Here is a 15,476-nt window from a genome sequence, read left to right on the forward strand (position 1 = left end):
CCTAAAATTAGATACATATCATATCATACAGAGAGCGATGGAACCTTGGAAATAACAAATGAGAGCATCCTAATCAATTCTCACCACATACGGTAGTTGACAGTTTGACACACAGTATGCTTCACAAGCAATCACGTGCTCTTGTCTCTGTAATATCACACAGTTGCAGATAAACAAATCGTTCAGATGGAATCCAAAGGGATAAGTGTATCTTGGGCTTCTAGGTATGGATTTATTTCACCGTTAATGGCAGATGCATGGGACGTACACATTTTCCATACGGGCTTATGGTGTCCCACCTGTTTCAAGAAAAATACAAGTTTATTCATGACTCTTCCAGTGATCTTTATTTCATTAGTCTTCACATATGATATACCCCTCTAATAAATGAAGAGACGTTTGGAAAATTTACTTTCTAATACATCAGTGAAGTACATTCAAGGGTAAACTCCAAACACCCCCCATATATACACTATGGGTATGGATATGGAGGTCAGGAGGTGTGTCATTTTACTACCTAATTGATCAAAAGTTGCAAATATCCCCCTCCGGCCCCTAAACTTGTATAAGTTATGCAGCATTAACGGAAAACGTAAAATGACAAAATTAACCCTTTCTTTTTTGTTTCACATGTGTGGTAGACTGGTAGGATTTGTTTTCAGACTAATAGAACAAAAGAACCTAAGGCTGGCTCAATCTGGAAGGAGTACAAATACAAATCTGATGCAAAACCTTGTATTTGTATGTATTTACACTGTATATATTTGTATTTATATTCCTTCCAAACTGAGCCATGGGTCTTTTTCCAACAAAAACCTTTCATTAATTGCTGAAGAAGCAGAGTAGAAAACAAGCCCTTGTCTCCTCTAGAAATGTCAAATGAAGTAAGATAAGTACAAATACATCTACAATGGCAAGCTGGGTATTTCAAAATACTTGATAGGTAGCATAATGCGCACATTATTATATCTAATTGTAGTTAGTAAAGCAAAAAATAAATAAACGCTTTAATTTTTATCCTCTCAAGTTCATCCATTTGTGTCCCCACTCTCCACCCAAACATGTCAACTGCTTTTTTCTTTTTTTTCTTTTTTTTCTTTTTTTGATTCATCAGAATTACAGTTTATTTTAAGTTGTAAAGGTCTTTATAATGGTTGTTGCTTTCTTTGATCTTTCACTATTTTACAATATTTAGTTTTGAAATGATTCCAATGGGAATAATAAGAGAAGGGTTTAGTCTAGGTCTCTATGATGGCCCCATAAAATACAATATGAGAAATAACTAGTTCATGAATTGGTTGTAGGAAAGTAAACTGTTCTTTTGCAAGGAAAACGAAGCTTCATTTACTCAAAGACAAATCTGTACAATCTCTGACTTGGCTTTAAACAATATGAACCATCATCAAAAGGAGAAAGAGCAAATGGCTTTGCTTCTAACCCATACACGATTCATCACTAATTTGGTTTAATTATCAAGGAGTTGGTTGGGAGAGGAACCATATTTGAATAATCCCCCAACATTCTGATTTTGTTTCAGCCAATAAACTACGCCTAATTGTATCGAATGCAACGATGAAAGCGACGATCACTGCAAAATCGATAACAAAAATTGCTAAAATAGCTAGCAGCTACAAAGAAGGGAACTAATTAAGTTTGGCACCATTCTATTTATTTCTTTCTCAAACAAATTAATTTGCTCTAAATTACCTTGATTTTATGAGAGAAAAGGTTCATTTCATGTTCACACAGAACAAAGAAATTACTCAAAGAGGGAATTTCCTTGAAGCCTTGGCTTGCTTGTTATGTAAGAAAATTGAATTCAATCCTTTATCCTTTCCTGATTTCTAATAGTACCAACTAATCAACTAACTCCTAACTGTTTGCCTACTTCAAATATAGAAATTAAATTAACAAGTTTCTTGTTCATATGGGAATGTAGGACTTCAATCAATTTGTATTAACAATATAAGGAACTCATTCTATCCAAGGCTCATCAATTTACAGAAAAAAAAGAAAGAAATTTGAACCCGGACCACAGCTCCCAACCAATTTATCTGCTAAGAAGTGTATTTTGAAGGAGCAGAGGCTGATCAAAAAACAACTTTAGTCAATTTTTTGGGTTAGGTGGGATCTGGGGCTACCAACTTTTGGTTCAGCTGTATTTTATACTATTTAAGTATTTATTGACCACCAATGTAGCGTATGGGGATCAACCAGTATGAAATAACTCGATCTATACTAATTATTTTTGTTGTGAATCAAAATCACCTTTATTCCATTTTAATGATCATGATGACCATCTAGCTATGAATCAAAATCAAAATCCCTTAGTCTGCAACTTAACAGAAGGGGTTTAATAGACTTGGATTGCAAGTTAGACTGTATTGTATCTTCATGGAAGGATGGCAAGAGTTCGTCCTCCCTATTTTAAGGTACGTAGGGCTCACACAATACTGCCAGAAAGGTTGTTCTTCCTATTTCTATATAGATTGATCATTGATGTAATGGAACAATTAAAATGAGTGGACCCCAGAATGAGGATTAGCAATCCTCTGTGTGAAATGTGTTTGTGTGGCCCAAAGTTGGTAGATGATGATTTAAATTAAGGGCTTTGAGCAATCATCCCCTGGCCCCTATCAAATTAAGTTTTGTAGATTGAATTGTTGAATGAATTCAAAATCCTGTACCAATATCTTTTCAAATTGGTTTGGTTGCCAACCGTTCCAAACTGATGGTGAATCATCTAGGTGTCATTCATGGAGTCCAACACTCAAAAGTCATCTCATCTACTTTTCTTAGTTATTTACTTCTAGTTTCAATACTCCTTTCTCATGATTTGCAGAGGAATACTACATTACATACACGTGCATTTTACGGGGCGGACAAGTGTCCACTGTCAATTGGGAGATGCCACATGGCCACTCAATTAAGCCGTGGAGCCCACTTCATTATTTATGATGCCTGTCGATCAATTCATACAATCTCTACTAAATTTTAATGGTAAAAAGTAGGGCTGTTAATAAGAAGGCCCAACCCGATCAAATCGATCAATCCAGACCAATCCAATCCGAGTCGGCCGGGTTTTTATCAATACGGGTCAGTTTCAAGTTGTGCAAATTCCTAAACCAATGATTTGGGTCAGCTTTGGTTTTCACCGACTTAGTTCCTAGTTCAAATATGAAGTTCCAAAGCCCATTAGGCCACCTAGTTTTTGAATGGTTGCAAGAAACTTTAGATTAGTGAATAGTGATTAATGAACAACTTTTGTGATTAACTTTTCATTTAAATTTTATCATAGGAGATGGCTGAAATGATGTTCAATTTATGATTGTTTTTAAAATTAGCAAAATTTTATCACATGGATGAACATAGAACCGAAACCGACCAAAGCCAACCCAACCCGACTCAAACCAACCAAGCCGATTTTGCTTAACACTGGGCCGGTTTCGATTTCTATGTTAGGTAACCCGACCAGGTCAAGTCGGTTGAAAAAACCGCAGTAAACCGACCCAACCCGACCCGTGAACAGCCCTAGTAAAAAGTTCATGGGTGCATTCATTGCACTTGATCATCCCCAATTTTGTATTCTGGAAACTTATTACAATCTCATAGTCTAATTTGAACTTTTGATCAATTAGATTTTATAAATCGATATATTTCTTTTTACCATACTAGTAAGTGCACATGTACTTTGTATGTGACAATATTCTAGATGATGATAATGATAATAATAATGTATCAAAAATTTTCTGTAAACTTTATGTATTTTATTTTATTTTTTGTTTTTTATTATTATTCAGATGCACATTACAAAATCTAAATATGATTACATAAACACATCGTCCAAATATGTGATAATCGCATCAAATAATGAATTTCAAGTATCAATGATAGGCCTACCTATATGGCTAGATTCTTTTTTTTTTTTTTGGTAAAAAGAATGTAAGGCTTAAATAGAGAAAATTGAATGAGGTGAAAAGTAGTAGTTCAAATAAAAAATGAGTATTTTAGTCAAAAAAAAATTTCACAATATTATTTATATTTGTAATAATAGTGTAAATATAGAATTATAAACGTGTTCAATTTTTTCTATAATTTTCTTTTGTATTTCTATGTGTAAAAGTAATTATGATATGTCAAATTTACATTTTGTTTAATATGATAATTATATGATATTATACATGTGCTTGAATTTCTTTGCAAAATTTATGTTTTTTATTTTTGCATTTTTATATTTTATTAATTATTATTATTATTTATTTATGACATTAAATGTTAACAAATTTGACCCAAAAGTTGAACTATTGATTTTTGTCAAATAATAAAATAATTTTACTTTTGGTCAATTCTAAATTATGTATTTCATTTTCATTATCAATAAAAATAATTCTTGTTTAGTACATTTTTTTTTAAATTTGATTAATAAAAATACCATCAATATGTCTAATTTTTTCTATATTCTTGTAATTTTGTATATTTATTTCTATTTTAAAATTTTTATTACCTAACTATGACTTCATTGGTATCACCAATTTGATTTGGATGGTTGAATTGCTTAGCCACTACTTGATTAATAATGGTTTTGCTTTTGAGTCTGTTTTAAAATATACATGTTTATATTGTTAAAAATTATTGGTATAGATCTAATTAGTAACATTTATTAGTAAAAAATAACTTAAATATTGGATTTAATAAGAGAATATGAGAGTTAATATCTTAAGTATAAGAATTAGTGAAAGATGATTAAATGAAGTGGAAAATAATAATTAAAGTTACATTTTCAACCCTTACAATTAAAGATAGATTAAATACACAAATATATGTATTTTAATAGCCTTTAAAGTTAGCATTAAATTTATAATAAAATGACTTTTATATCATTTCTCAAACAAAATAATAGAGGGTAATTTTAGTCCAAAAAATTTCCACTCTACATTAAACTTTATAGTATAGATATAGATTTGGAAGCTTGACTTGGTGGTCCTTAGATTTGAAAAAGATATTGTTTGGTTGAACAACCTATCAAGTCTGCATCTCTAGTTGGACATAATAAGATGTGCCTAGGTTGATGGGTACTCTAGCGTTGACACTTGACACTTTTGAACCTTAGAAATAAATCTAATAGAATTTGCATGGCCCAAACTGTGTATTAGACTATTAGGATTTTATAGAGTAGGTGGTTTCATGATTCAAAGCCATAGACCATAGTTGTTGGGGTTTGGTTCACGTTGCTTTTTCTTAAATCACTTTTGGGATATGCACATTGACATTTTTTCGGTGAACCACACCACACCATTTGCAGTTGGTTGAACTATCAGAGATTGACCATCACTTACATGACATGAATATATGCTCCATTCCATATCTTTCAATAAAGAGCAGTAGAGGTCAAAGTTCGAAGTATGGACATGTATTGACCAATATGAATCATTTTGGGACCCTTCCGATACGCCTCTACAGTGGGTGTATCAGAAGTCTGACCTATTCAGGGAGTAGAGGAGACCTAAACTGGCCTTCTGAACTGGTTGTGAAAAAATAAAATAAAAAAAAAGGCCTGAAATACTATCAATTCACCTGATCTGCCCATACGGGTAAATCAGGCATATCGATGTTTTGAACCTTTAGAGGTGCGACCTTTCTGTTCAGATAAGCATAAAGAAATCATGAGAGGTTAGCATCTAATGGGATCAGTTTTATTTGGATCGTGTTGACACGAAAATTGTCATGGGTGTCAACACAGAAGCATGGAATTGTTAAATGTTTTCTAAAATGGATGATGAGATGAACCCCAAGGTCATGACAGAACTTGACCTTTGTGCATGGCTTTGCTGCTAGATATAGTCAATGGATTAGATGGTCAAGAAAATGAAATAGGCTATTTATTTTTCACTTAAATTGGACTTGCTGAAGAGCTGAAAAGATGGAAAGAAAAATGATTTTGATTTGCTTTTACTATGAAGAGAGAGAAGCTTTAACATGTCATACACAGGTAATCAACCCCAAACGCAAAAATGGTGCTTTGCCCCACCTTGGTTTCATATGGTAAAGGGGGTAAAGCTGGAGCCAGAGACTGAGAAAAGCTAATCTTATACCTCTTTATATATCTACTGTAGCATGTAATTTATACTTCACCTGAAGATAGGCCATCACCACTACTATTACTATTGGTTTTATTAGTATTGTTGTTGCTGCTGTTGTTATTGTTGTTGCTTCTGCTGCTACTGCTACTGCTAGTCTTTCTTGAAAAGGGAAACTTCACAAACACTTCCTCCCTTTGGGGGCGGTTTGCATAGAGTATCCAGAGGACAAGGCAGAGCATGATTCCAACTGCAATAAGCCCCAACCCTGCATTCACCATCTGGAGGTTACGCTCCAGTGGAGGGCAGTGGTCCAAAGTGATGTTCCTGAATGTCACCCGAACAAAATTGCAATCCTGGAAGCTGAGCAAGGGTGGAGCATAGTGGTCAAGGACATAACTCACATTCACTGCTGCTACCAACTGTGTGTACAGGTTAGGGGTCGCCCTCCCAACGCCAGTGCATAAACCAGATGCTGACATTGTGCAAACGTAGTTCCACCATACCTGAGTATTTTCACAAGGTGGGGAGGAATCAATCAAGCTTCTCATTCATAAGCTTTCAAAATATAAAGAATTCATAAAAAGGACGGGCTTGCATATACACTTAAAAGAAAACATCTAAAATAAATTCTTCTTTGTTTTTGACAGATTCCAGAAGGGTGGTGATCTGAGTACATCCTATTTTGATAGCGGGGGCAAACCCTAATCATGAGACAATGGGTATGTGCTTGAAAATATTAAAAAAAAACTTGTGTTTTGAATTTTATCATTGCAATTAATGGTTCTTTTGTCTTTTCATTAGGGTTATGCCCCATTTATCAAAAATGGGATGTACTCAAAAATCAGTTCCCTTCCAAAATAAGAACATTAAGCATACATAATTATCTTTTCCCAGCCAAAAGATAGAAACATTATTTGTCAGATCATATAAAATGGTCTCATAGCACCAACATCATGGAACTCCCAACCCAGAGTCTTTGTTGATAGGCTCTTTGGTCAGTCAGAGGAAAACTCCAGCAACTATGTGATCCAAGAACATCATATTTGAGGTCTCAAATTGTTAATTACAATAGTGGTGAGGACTTAGAACATCATAAGAGAAATCTAAAACATAGTTGTAGGTCTCAAGATTCCCAGTGATGCTGTAAACTTACATCAGATGCATTGGCAAAGGAAACCTCCTGGGGTTCACATGGTCGACCATGGAACTTGGAATCAAATGGGGAACAGAGAGGTGGCATCAGAGGACCAGATTGATTATAGTAACTTGAAGTATCTTGAGGAGGATTTGAGTTGGCAAAGGTGTAAATTGCAGTATTGACAACATTTACAAGCTCGTGGATAACTTCTTTGCTCTGGATGAGGGTCTTGTTGGTGGTTCCCTGATCAACGCATGGGAGAATATTGCTCAGTGCTGTCTCTGCACGGGGATTCTCTGCCCATTCTTCCATGGCCACACAAGTATCCAAAAGCACACTGAGGCACACCAGAAAAGGACCAAAAACTACATAGGTCAAACTCAGCTCCATTATACATTTTCTTGCTGGTTTAAAAGAGTTAATTGAACAGATAAATAAGAAAGTAATTTTTTTATAAGCAAAATAAGGAAGTAATACAAATCTTTATCTCTTGTTAAGCTAAAATAGTGACATGATGGCTATAAAAGGAAAATAATTAAGAGCAATATGAAGAAGTAAATGCCGCATTTCATCCAATAAGAAATTTAAGTACATAAGCATCAATAGCATTCACACAAGTGTGAATCTTGATACCACAAAAGGCAGCATCAAGGTTACAAGCAAAAGTATCAGGCATGCAATGTATGGAAAAGGTTTACAGAGTACAGACAACCCGACATCTTTAACAAAAGAATATACAGAATACAAAGCTTACAAGTTATATGGAATACAAAGATGCAGGAATTCAAGAGATCTTTAACAATAAAAAAGGATCTGCTCAAAAGGAGCTATGAGGATACCAATCATGACATATTTAAACAAAGTGACAACCCACAAGTGCTCAGAACCATGACTATTGGAAGAATAGGGATGATCATATTAATAGATTGAGTGGCCACAAAGGGGCATTACCCAATATTGGTCACAGCTATCCAAGACTGGGAGGATTAGACTGGATATGGACCTAACCTTTCTTGCACAAAATGGCCACTATCAGACTCAAACCCACATTTTCATGGTTGTCAGCCCAAGATTGTAAGCAGATACATCTCAAAATTAAAACAAAAAAAGACATAATGCTTATTTTTTTACAGGTAAGGCATAATGCTTATTTCACTCGTTGACAAGAAAAACGATAGCAATAATAAATTTGGAAATTGCAGGACTTTATCTCCCTTTAATTTGTCAGTCGTGCAGGAGACTCTAAACTATAGTCAATTCCGGAAAGGATAGATAGAAATGCTTCCAAATATAATAGAAAACTACCACTTCTCATATAAGAATGTAATTAATTGATAATCCATCAACTAGTACTTATGTATAAGGTACATTTTTCAGCAACTATAAGAGAAACTAAAGGAAAGAAAAATTTCTACAACATACACATACACTACAAAGGAAGTATGATTAAATATTTAAATTCATATAACCGTCTCAGAAACTTACTGGTCGAATATTATTAAGACTCCACAAAGTATGAATGTAATTGTCACAAGCAACCAGCCACTCAAGATGAATCTGCAAATGATATGACAAAAGAGTCAACAAAATCCTTCAAATAACCAACTATTCTAAGGATTATAGTGGAAATCACAACAGAACAAACAAACTTACATCCAAATTGCATGTTGACGCCCAAGGATAGAGAGCATTACAGATAAATATATCATAAATTAGAAATAATAAAAAAAGGAGAGTGAAAACAAAATGATGACATGAGATACTAAAGTTGTAAAGGACTAAATATTCTCCAGTTTAATGTGAAAAATACATACAGAGACCAAGAACAGCAAGGAGAAGCATCACTACAGCTACAGTGATCAATGCTGATCACCTGCAACAAAACATAAAAAAGGTAGCCCATAAGCATTACAGTAACAACTCAGGTGTGAAACTAGATAACTGACAGAGTTAAGAACTCCTACACAGCATTAAAGACTCTTCTTATCTTGCTAGAATTTTCATTTGCTTTCTCTGTCAGTGTATTTGCTGCTCTATTTAAATCCAAGTTCAACTTGTCAATTTTATCCTTGACATTTGAAGGAAGTATAACCTGGTCAACATTTATGGTCTTGGCAAGTGATAGAAATCCTGTCACATTTCTAAGTGTCTGAACAGTGTAATCTGATTGATTCAGAACATAATTCAAAAGATCCAATGCTTCACCACGAAATTCATGCTGCCCCATAGAGAGAAGAATGCAACCAACCCTGGGTGGCAGGAAAAAAAAAACACAACATTCAAGTCAATTTCTGAATAAATTTTACATTTTTTTTGATAAATCTGAATAAATTTTTATATTCCTCTCTTCTAACACAACATTCAAGTCAAATTTATTTTTGACAACAGAAATGGGTAAAGGTTAACCCACACTTAACTGATGCCAGACAGGAGAAAGAAAAATACTTTGAGTTATGTTTTGAAATAACTGCAGAGTACTTAAAGTCTCAAATGTTTCCAAGTGATATGTAATACCAGATTCAATAATCTTTTGACTCATGACAAAGGAATCTGATAAGTGAAACTATCAATAAGATCTTAAAAGAGAGTTATTTGCTCAGCAACCAACCATCCATTACAGTTGAACCTCCCAAACCAAAAAAGGAAAAACTGAATACTAAATAAAGCAGAAAAGTGCATTTGGTTGAATCTGTCACTTGTCTCAAACTTATCCGTCTATTATTAGTTTTGGCCTAAATTTTCTTTCCATCATAGACTTATTCCTTCAGTGTTTTTTGTTTCATTTTTTATATCAATTCAGTGCCCCCACTATTTTCCTCCTTTTTTTTTTTTATTTCTATTCCTAGGCTTTTACTCTCCTCTTAAAAATTGAACACTAAGTCTTTAGGTCGCGTTTGTAAACAGTGCAAATAGAGTGTAAGTGTCTCTGGTTCAATTTTGCTAGTGTTTGGCAAGAATGCATTTATGAATTGATAATGACAGAAAACACAATTTCCAAGGCATGTTTACATAAAAAATGAGATGTAGTTTTGCATAAAAAAAGAAGTAAATTTGCATTCAAAGTGGGCTTTTGTTAAAAAATGCATATTACTTTATCGGGATTGGTATTTGCATCCATTACAACTAAAAGTTGTTTGGTAAGAAAGTAAATTTGTCAATGAAAAACTAACCCAACTTTGCATTTGTATGGACCGAAATGCACTCTGTTTATTTGCATTTACACTCTATTTGCATCATTTTCAAACACAACCTTAATGTTCCAAACCCTTATGACCTTTCTAGACCTCTAACCAGCCTTTTGTTTCACTTAACTATCCTGTAGGGAATATTTGGTTATGCCAAACCAATTTTACAGACTCACTAGTTCTGTTTTCACTTGTTTTATTGATTATTTTAACTCTTTAAGTTCTGTCCAACCTATTTGCTGGGTAAACCAAAGCCAAATATCAAATTAACAAGCTAAAGGCTTTGTGTTCTAATTCCAGCTTGCTCAAGCCCTTTACAGCTTCCTGAATTAGCTGCTGCTTGTGAGGATCTCCCAACAAAACAGATCTAGATTACCAAAGAATTTATCATGTGGCAGCTGAGGTAGTGAATCCAAAAGGATCCATGTGTTCGCCACATACTCTCATTCACAGGCTTCGCAAACAAATACAGCGACCTGCAAATTAGCAAAATAAAACCTCCTTTCTTGAAATTTTTCATGTCATTCCCTATTAGATCAACTATAAGGCTTGGTCCTTCCAGATCACCGAAACTAAGATAGGATGTTTAGCAAAGAGATCTAGGTAACTTATCCAGATATCCAGCAACTGCATACATTTAAACCTTTAAATTTCAGAATGCTTTAGCTTTTGCAGTGCAGTTACTGGTAGAATGGGGAAGATGCAATAGTTAACAAAATCAGGAGAAGCAAACAATATACAATAAAAACAACATTGAATATTCAGCATAAAAATTTGCATGTAAACAATGGATCTTTAAACAATAAAGCTACACCAAAAGGTGTAAGGTATTTTAAGCTCAGATTATTACGCTGCAGCACATGTAAAGACAAGTAGAAGGAAAAGGCTAATTCTATGTGAATGACCAGCTCCTTTGTTCTTGACGCTTATTCCCCATTTACAGCAACAATGTACAATTAGAGCAAAACCAAAAGAAACAAACCATACAGAAGAAAGAAGAAATCCAGCAGCACCTGTGAATCCTACAGACTGCAGATATAGTAGTCAAAATATTGAAAAATGTTTGAACCACCGTTTTATAACAAAATCACAAAAAGAGAGAGAGCAACATATACAAAACCATGCATGAGTTAAGTTTCTAACAGGCGATGTGAGTTGAAAGGTTAATGCATACACATATGTGAGATCCAAAATCAGGGAGGGCCTAGAATTGCTGGACAATTTACTACTCTATCATGCAAGGGGTATTCTTACAGGTATTCCTATCTTTAACCCAAATTAATGCTATCTTCATCTGACATTGAATTACCACTTAATGGAGGAGTTTCTTTTTCTTTTTCTTTTTCTTTTTCTTTCTTTTCTCTTTTTCTTCAAAATCAAACCTAACCTTGTTGTCAGGCTTTTGAAGTAGATTCCACAATGGATAATCCTTAATTGAATCCACAAAGAAGACGACCATTGTATGGTTTTTTTACACTTAAGCCTTCAAACTTGCTTCCTATCTTATACTTATATACAGTTATTTCCTTAAACTGACTAGCAGATAGGAGTAAATGCTATTTCAGATCATTAACAAATAATTTGTCCCAACTTTATTCTCCTGCTTTTCAAAGTTCAGACTTATCTGGTACATTATACGAGGTAGTCATGAATTTTCCAATATCTGGGATAGGTAAAAGATCCTTATGGCTGGGGAATTATATGATAAAGATGGAATATCTGATTATTTATGAATGTTATGGTAAATAATTTCTTTTTCCCCTTTTGAATGAAGACTGTGCATATAGCATCTGAACTGAACACCCAAATTTTCTGATTAGATTTTATGGTTGTCAATTGATTGCTAAAACAATAGACACAGCACCATCCCCAAGATATGCAGGAAACTAGGAATAACCATGATGGAAACCCTAGCTACAGCTCTGTTCCCAGAATTTACCAGTTTTTATTCTTGTGTACAATGTGCATTTCTTCCTAGAAAAATACAATTAAAAAGAAAGACCTTGGCCTTTCAAAGTAAAGACAGTCAGACAGATGATATTCAATGTTTCCAGCAAGATGAAATGTCATAATCATCAGCATTTTCTTTATCAGCATGTCATCATCATCAGCATTGTCCCAGCTATATGTGGTCGGCTACATGAATCTTGTTCCACCACTTGGTTCTACTATACCATATCCATTGTTAAATTAAGAGTCTTTAAAATAATTTTTAAGTACTCATTCATCAAAAAAATAATAATAATTTATAAGTACTTCAGCCCATGACCTTTTTGGTCTGCCCCTAGCTCTTCTAGATCATTCAACTTGTAACAGATCATTCATCCTTACTGAGAAATAGCTCAATTAAATTCCAAATGGATCCAATACAACAATGGTTGATAGAATGAAGCACAAACACGTAAATGTTGGAATTGAGCTCCGACCTAGAAAATCTTCCTTATTGCAATCACATTTAAACAGATCAACTAAATAAACCCACAAAGGAAAAAGGAAATAAATAAATAACGAAATGGACTCCCATGACTTACCGCCCAGTAATGCTTGTTAGTTATATCCCAACCACCTCGATAACGCCTGAAACCACGAAGTAAATCAGGCCTCCTCGTCCTTCTCTCTGACAAAACAAGTGCTTCAGGTGGTGCAATGTATGCAGGTCCTGGCGCTTGCGCGAACTGCATGGGCCCAGTTTTCCATGGCCCTAAACTCCCCTCTCCTACAGTAAGAAAAATAAAATATAAATAAAAAGAAAAGAAAACACGCAATGCAGCTACTAGAAACGTAAACGCAGAAGCTAGACTATTCTCGTCAAAACTTCGCCATTCCAGTCAAAATGGAGAAGTATTATAAATCTGCGACTATCTAGAGAGTATCTAAAAGCAAATTAGCACCGAAACAACATAAAAGATCATGTATTCATCCGAAACAAACGCATTGACCACAAAACTAAAACAGAAAGAAAATTGTTCTTTCATTTTCAGACACGTAATGTGAACGGAAAGGATGCCGAAGACGAACCCAAGATAAGCTTCTTAAAGGCTCTGCTTCTCCGTTCCTGGAAGTTCGGAGAATCAGCAGAGATCGCAGTGAGAGAAGTGAAAACGAGAAGGAACAGAGTGATCTGAGCAATGAAGAGCTTCATCCGTGGGTGCTCTGTAGGTCTCAGAGCAGAGCAACCGGATCATTCCAGAGAGTCCATGACCCAACAGACCATTTGTCCTTTCTGCTTTCACAGTTTCTCTCGATTACTCTACTTTATTTTTCTCTCATTTTTACGAAAATCACCTTGCCTGTTAGAAAAGTTGACGATTGAGTCCTCTTCATTGATGAAGTTAAAGTACGATTTCTGGATACGTGTGAAGGGTTGGGATTAAATTTATAATCAGGGTTATTTTAGGCAGTCGAGTTTTATTTCTGTATAGACAAAATACAGTCAACGAAAAGGAGACAGAGTCAGATGCCATGTTATCTTAGCCCCCGATCAGATTCGGATCCGACGACCCTTTCGAGATCCACAGTTCCACGTGCACGTGGACCGAACATTGGTCTTAGGCCCGTTCATTTTTACCCGGGTAAGCCCAGCAATCTCAGAATCAGAATCTCAGTTCGTTGGGTAGCGATTGAGGGAAAGAAAGAGAGAGAGAGAGGGCTCATAGACGAGTCCGGATCTGCTCCTTACACCAACCTAAACATCTTCGATAGGGGAGAGTCGGGAGACCGGGAGATGTTTCCCATACACGATAGGATGGAGCTGTGAAATTCATGTGAGATGCGCTAATTGAGGAAACGGAGGAAGAAAAACAAATCCGCTTCTTTATTGATTTCATCAATAGGGCGGGTAAATTGTTCACCCACCTTGCATGAGAGTTATTCGGGTATCAAATCTCTTAAATTACCGTGAAATCCAAAATAGGAAAAATGAATGTAGGTATTGAGGTCAATTTACCAATTAATTGACTTACTCTCCGCTAAATATCATAAATGAACAAGACATTAAGTTGAGTAGGTGATTTATTATGCAGCTAGGGGTGGGCATTTTAGTAAAAAAACATATTGGTGAGATATTGTAGTACAATTATAAAAATACATCCATGCTTTGTAGGACTGTCAATGGATCAATTCTACCCACTACCCAATTTTGGTGCAATTAATAATTGGATTGGAAATATAGTTTTGAAAATCGGATTGGACAAGACAATGAACCATTTGACCAAGAACCAGTCATGACTCCAGGTCCAGTTTTGGATCCAAAAACTATTTGATTGAGGTCCAGACCATTTTAACTTAGGAATCGATGATCAAAGCAGTTTCATTTTTAGGGTCAACTTTTAAAACTGTGATTGGACTGGACTAGTTCACTAATAAGTAATAACTACCATGCACAGATAGTCGTTTCAGATGACAATTACGGAGAGGGGCCTGGATGAAATAAAAAATGGGGCCAGAAGGGCCTGGGACCGGCCCAGTCCGGTCCGGAGAGGGTCGAGCTAGTTTGTCAACTCTGTAGTCTGTAGGGCAATAGGGGAGCACCAGAGAGGCAAGCACCTTTATTAGCTGTGTGGGGGCTCTTGGGCCAAAGCCCAAACGACCACTAATCTCAAATTGGGTCAGGGCCAAAACCGACCCGTTCGTAAGCTTCCCCACCATGAAAAGACATCCCACACTCATTTCACATGACATGCCTCATAAGAGGTCCAAGATCCAGATTCACAAAGTTGCCATCAAGTTAGTTGTGATCAGATCTGATCTTCTGTATTACAATTAGGTAAGCTATATATATATATATATATATATTAAAACTGGTCCTAACCATGTCAGTATAATTCTTTTTGTAGGAAACCCCTTTACCCAATTTTCTGTTTTTTTTTTTGAATTTTTTATTTTTTTAATTCCACATAATTACCCATTAAACCAATAAGGAAATCACATATGCTTAATTATTTTTAACAACAATAAAGAAAGAGGGATTTGCTTTTCTAATGTTTAGCCAAGTGGCACTACTTTCCCCACTTCCTCCTAAATTGTCTCTAATTCCTATTAATCTCTTAAATTATCTCTAACTTCTATTTATCT

At 35.1% G+C, this 15,476-nt stretch overlaps 1 protein-coding gene across 2 annotated transcripts; it reads right to left on the reverse strand.

The window, feature by feature from the left end:
- Window positions 1–5,921: 5,921 nt before the first annotated feature.
- On the reverse strand, window positions 5,922–13,638 carry LOC148863779 (uncharacterized). 2 transcript variants are annotated; one of them, XM_088974787.1, is made up of 8 exons: window positions 13,422–13,638; window positions 12,935–13,119; window positions 11,254–11,432; window positions 9,311–9,467; window positions 9,033–9,091; window positions 8,704–8,763; window positions 7,234–7,555; window positions 5,922–6,583 (listed from the first exon to the last, which is right to left on the reverse strand). In XM_088974787.1, the coding sequence occupies exons 1-8, from the start codon at window positions 13,543–13,545 to the stop codon at window positions 6,122–6,124; spliced, it is 1,548 nt and encodes a 515-aa protein (XP_088830913.1). In that variant the 5' UTR covers window positions 13,546–13,638; the 3' UTR covers window positions 5,922–6,121. The 2 variants fall into 2 exon arrangements, with proteins under 2 accessions (XP_088830913.1, XP_088830912.1); XM_088974786.1 differs by having other exon boundaries at window positions 8,704–8,775.
- Between the last annotated feature and the right edge of the window lie 1,838 nt (window positions 13,639–15,476).

This window comes from Nelumbo lutea, chromosome 3 (assembly GCF_056320005.1).
Source record: "Nelumbo lutea isolate HS-2025 chromosome 3, American lotus-T2T, whole genome shotgun sequence".
NCBI classification, from domain to species: domain Eukaryota; kingdom Viridiplantae; phylum Streptophyta; class Magnoliopsida; order Proteales; family Nelumbonaceae; genus Nelumbo; species Nelumbo lutea.

Excerpts from the sequence above, each read along its gene's own strand:
- LOC148863779 (XM_088974786.1), bottom strand. The coding sequence starts at position 13,545 with ATGAAGCTCTTCATTGCTCAGATCACTCTGTTCCTTCTCGTTTTCACT. Across the intron at positions 8,776-9,032 it reads CCTTGCTGTTCTTGGTCTCT|ATTCATCTTGAGTGGCTGGT; the intron begins GTATGTATTTTT and ends TATCATTTGCAG. Across the intron at positions 6,584-7,233 it reads CCTTTGCCAATGCATCTGAT|GTATGGTGGAACTACGTTTG; the intron begins GTAAGTTTACAG and ends GAAAATACTCAG.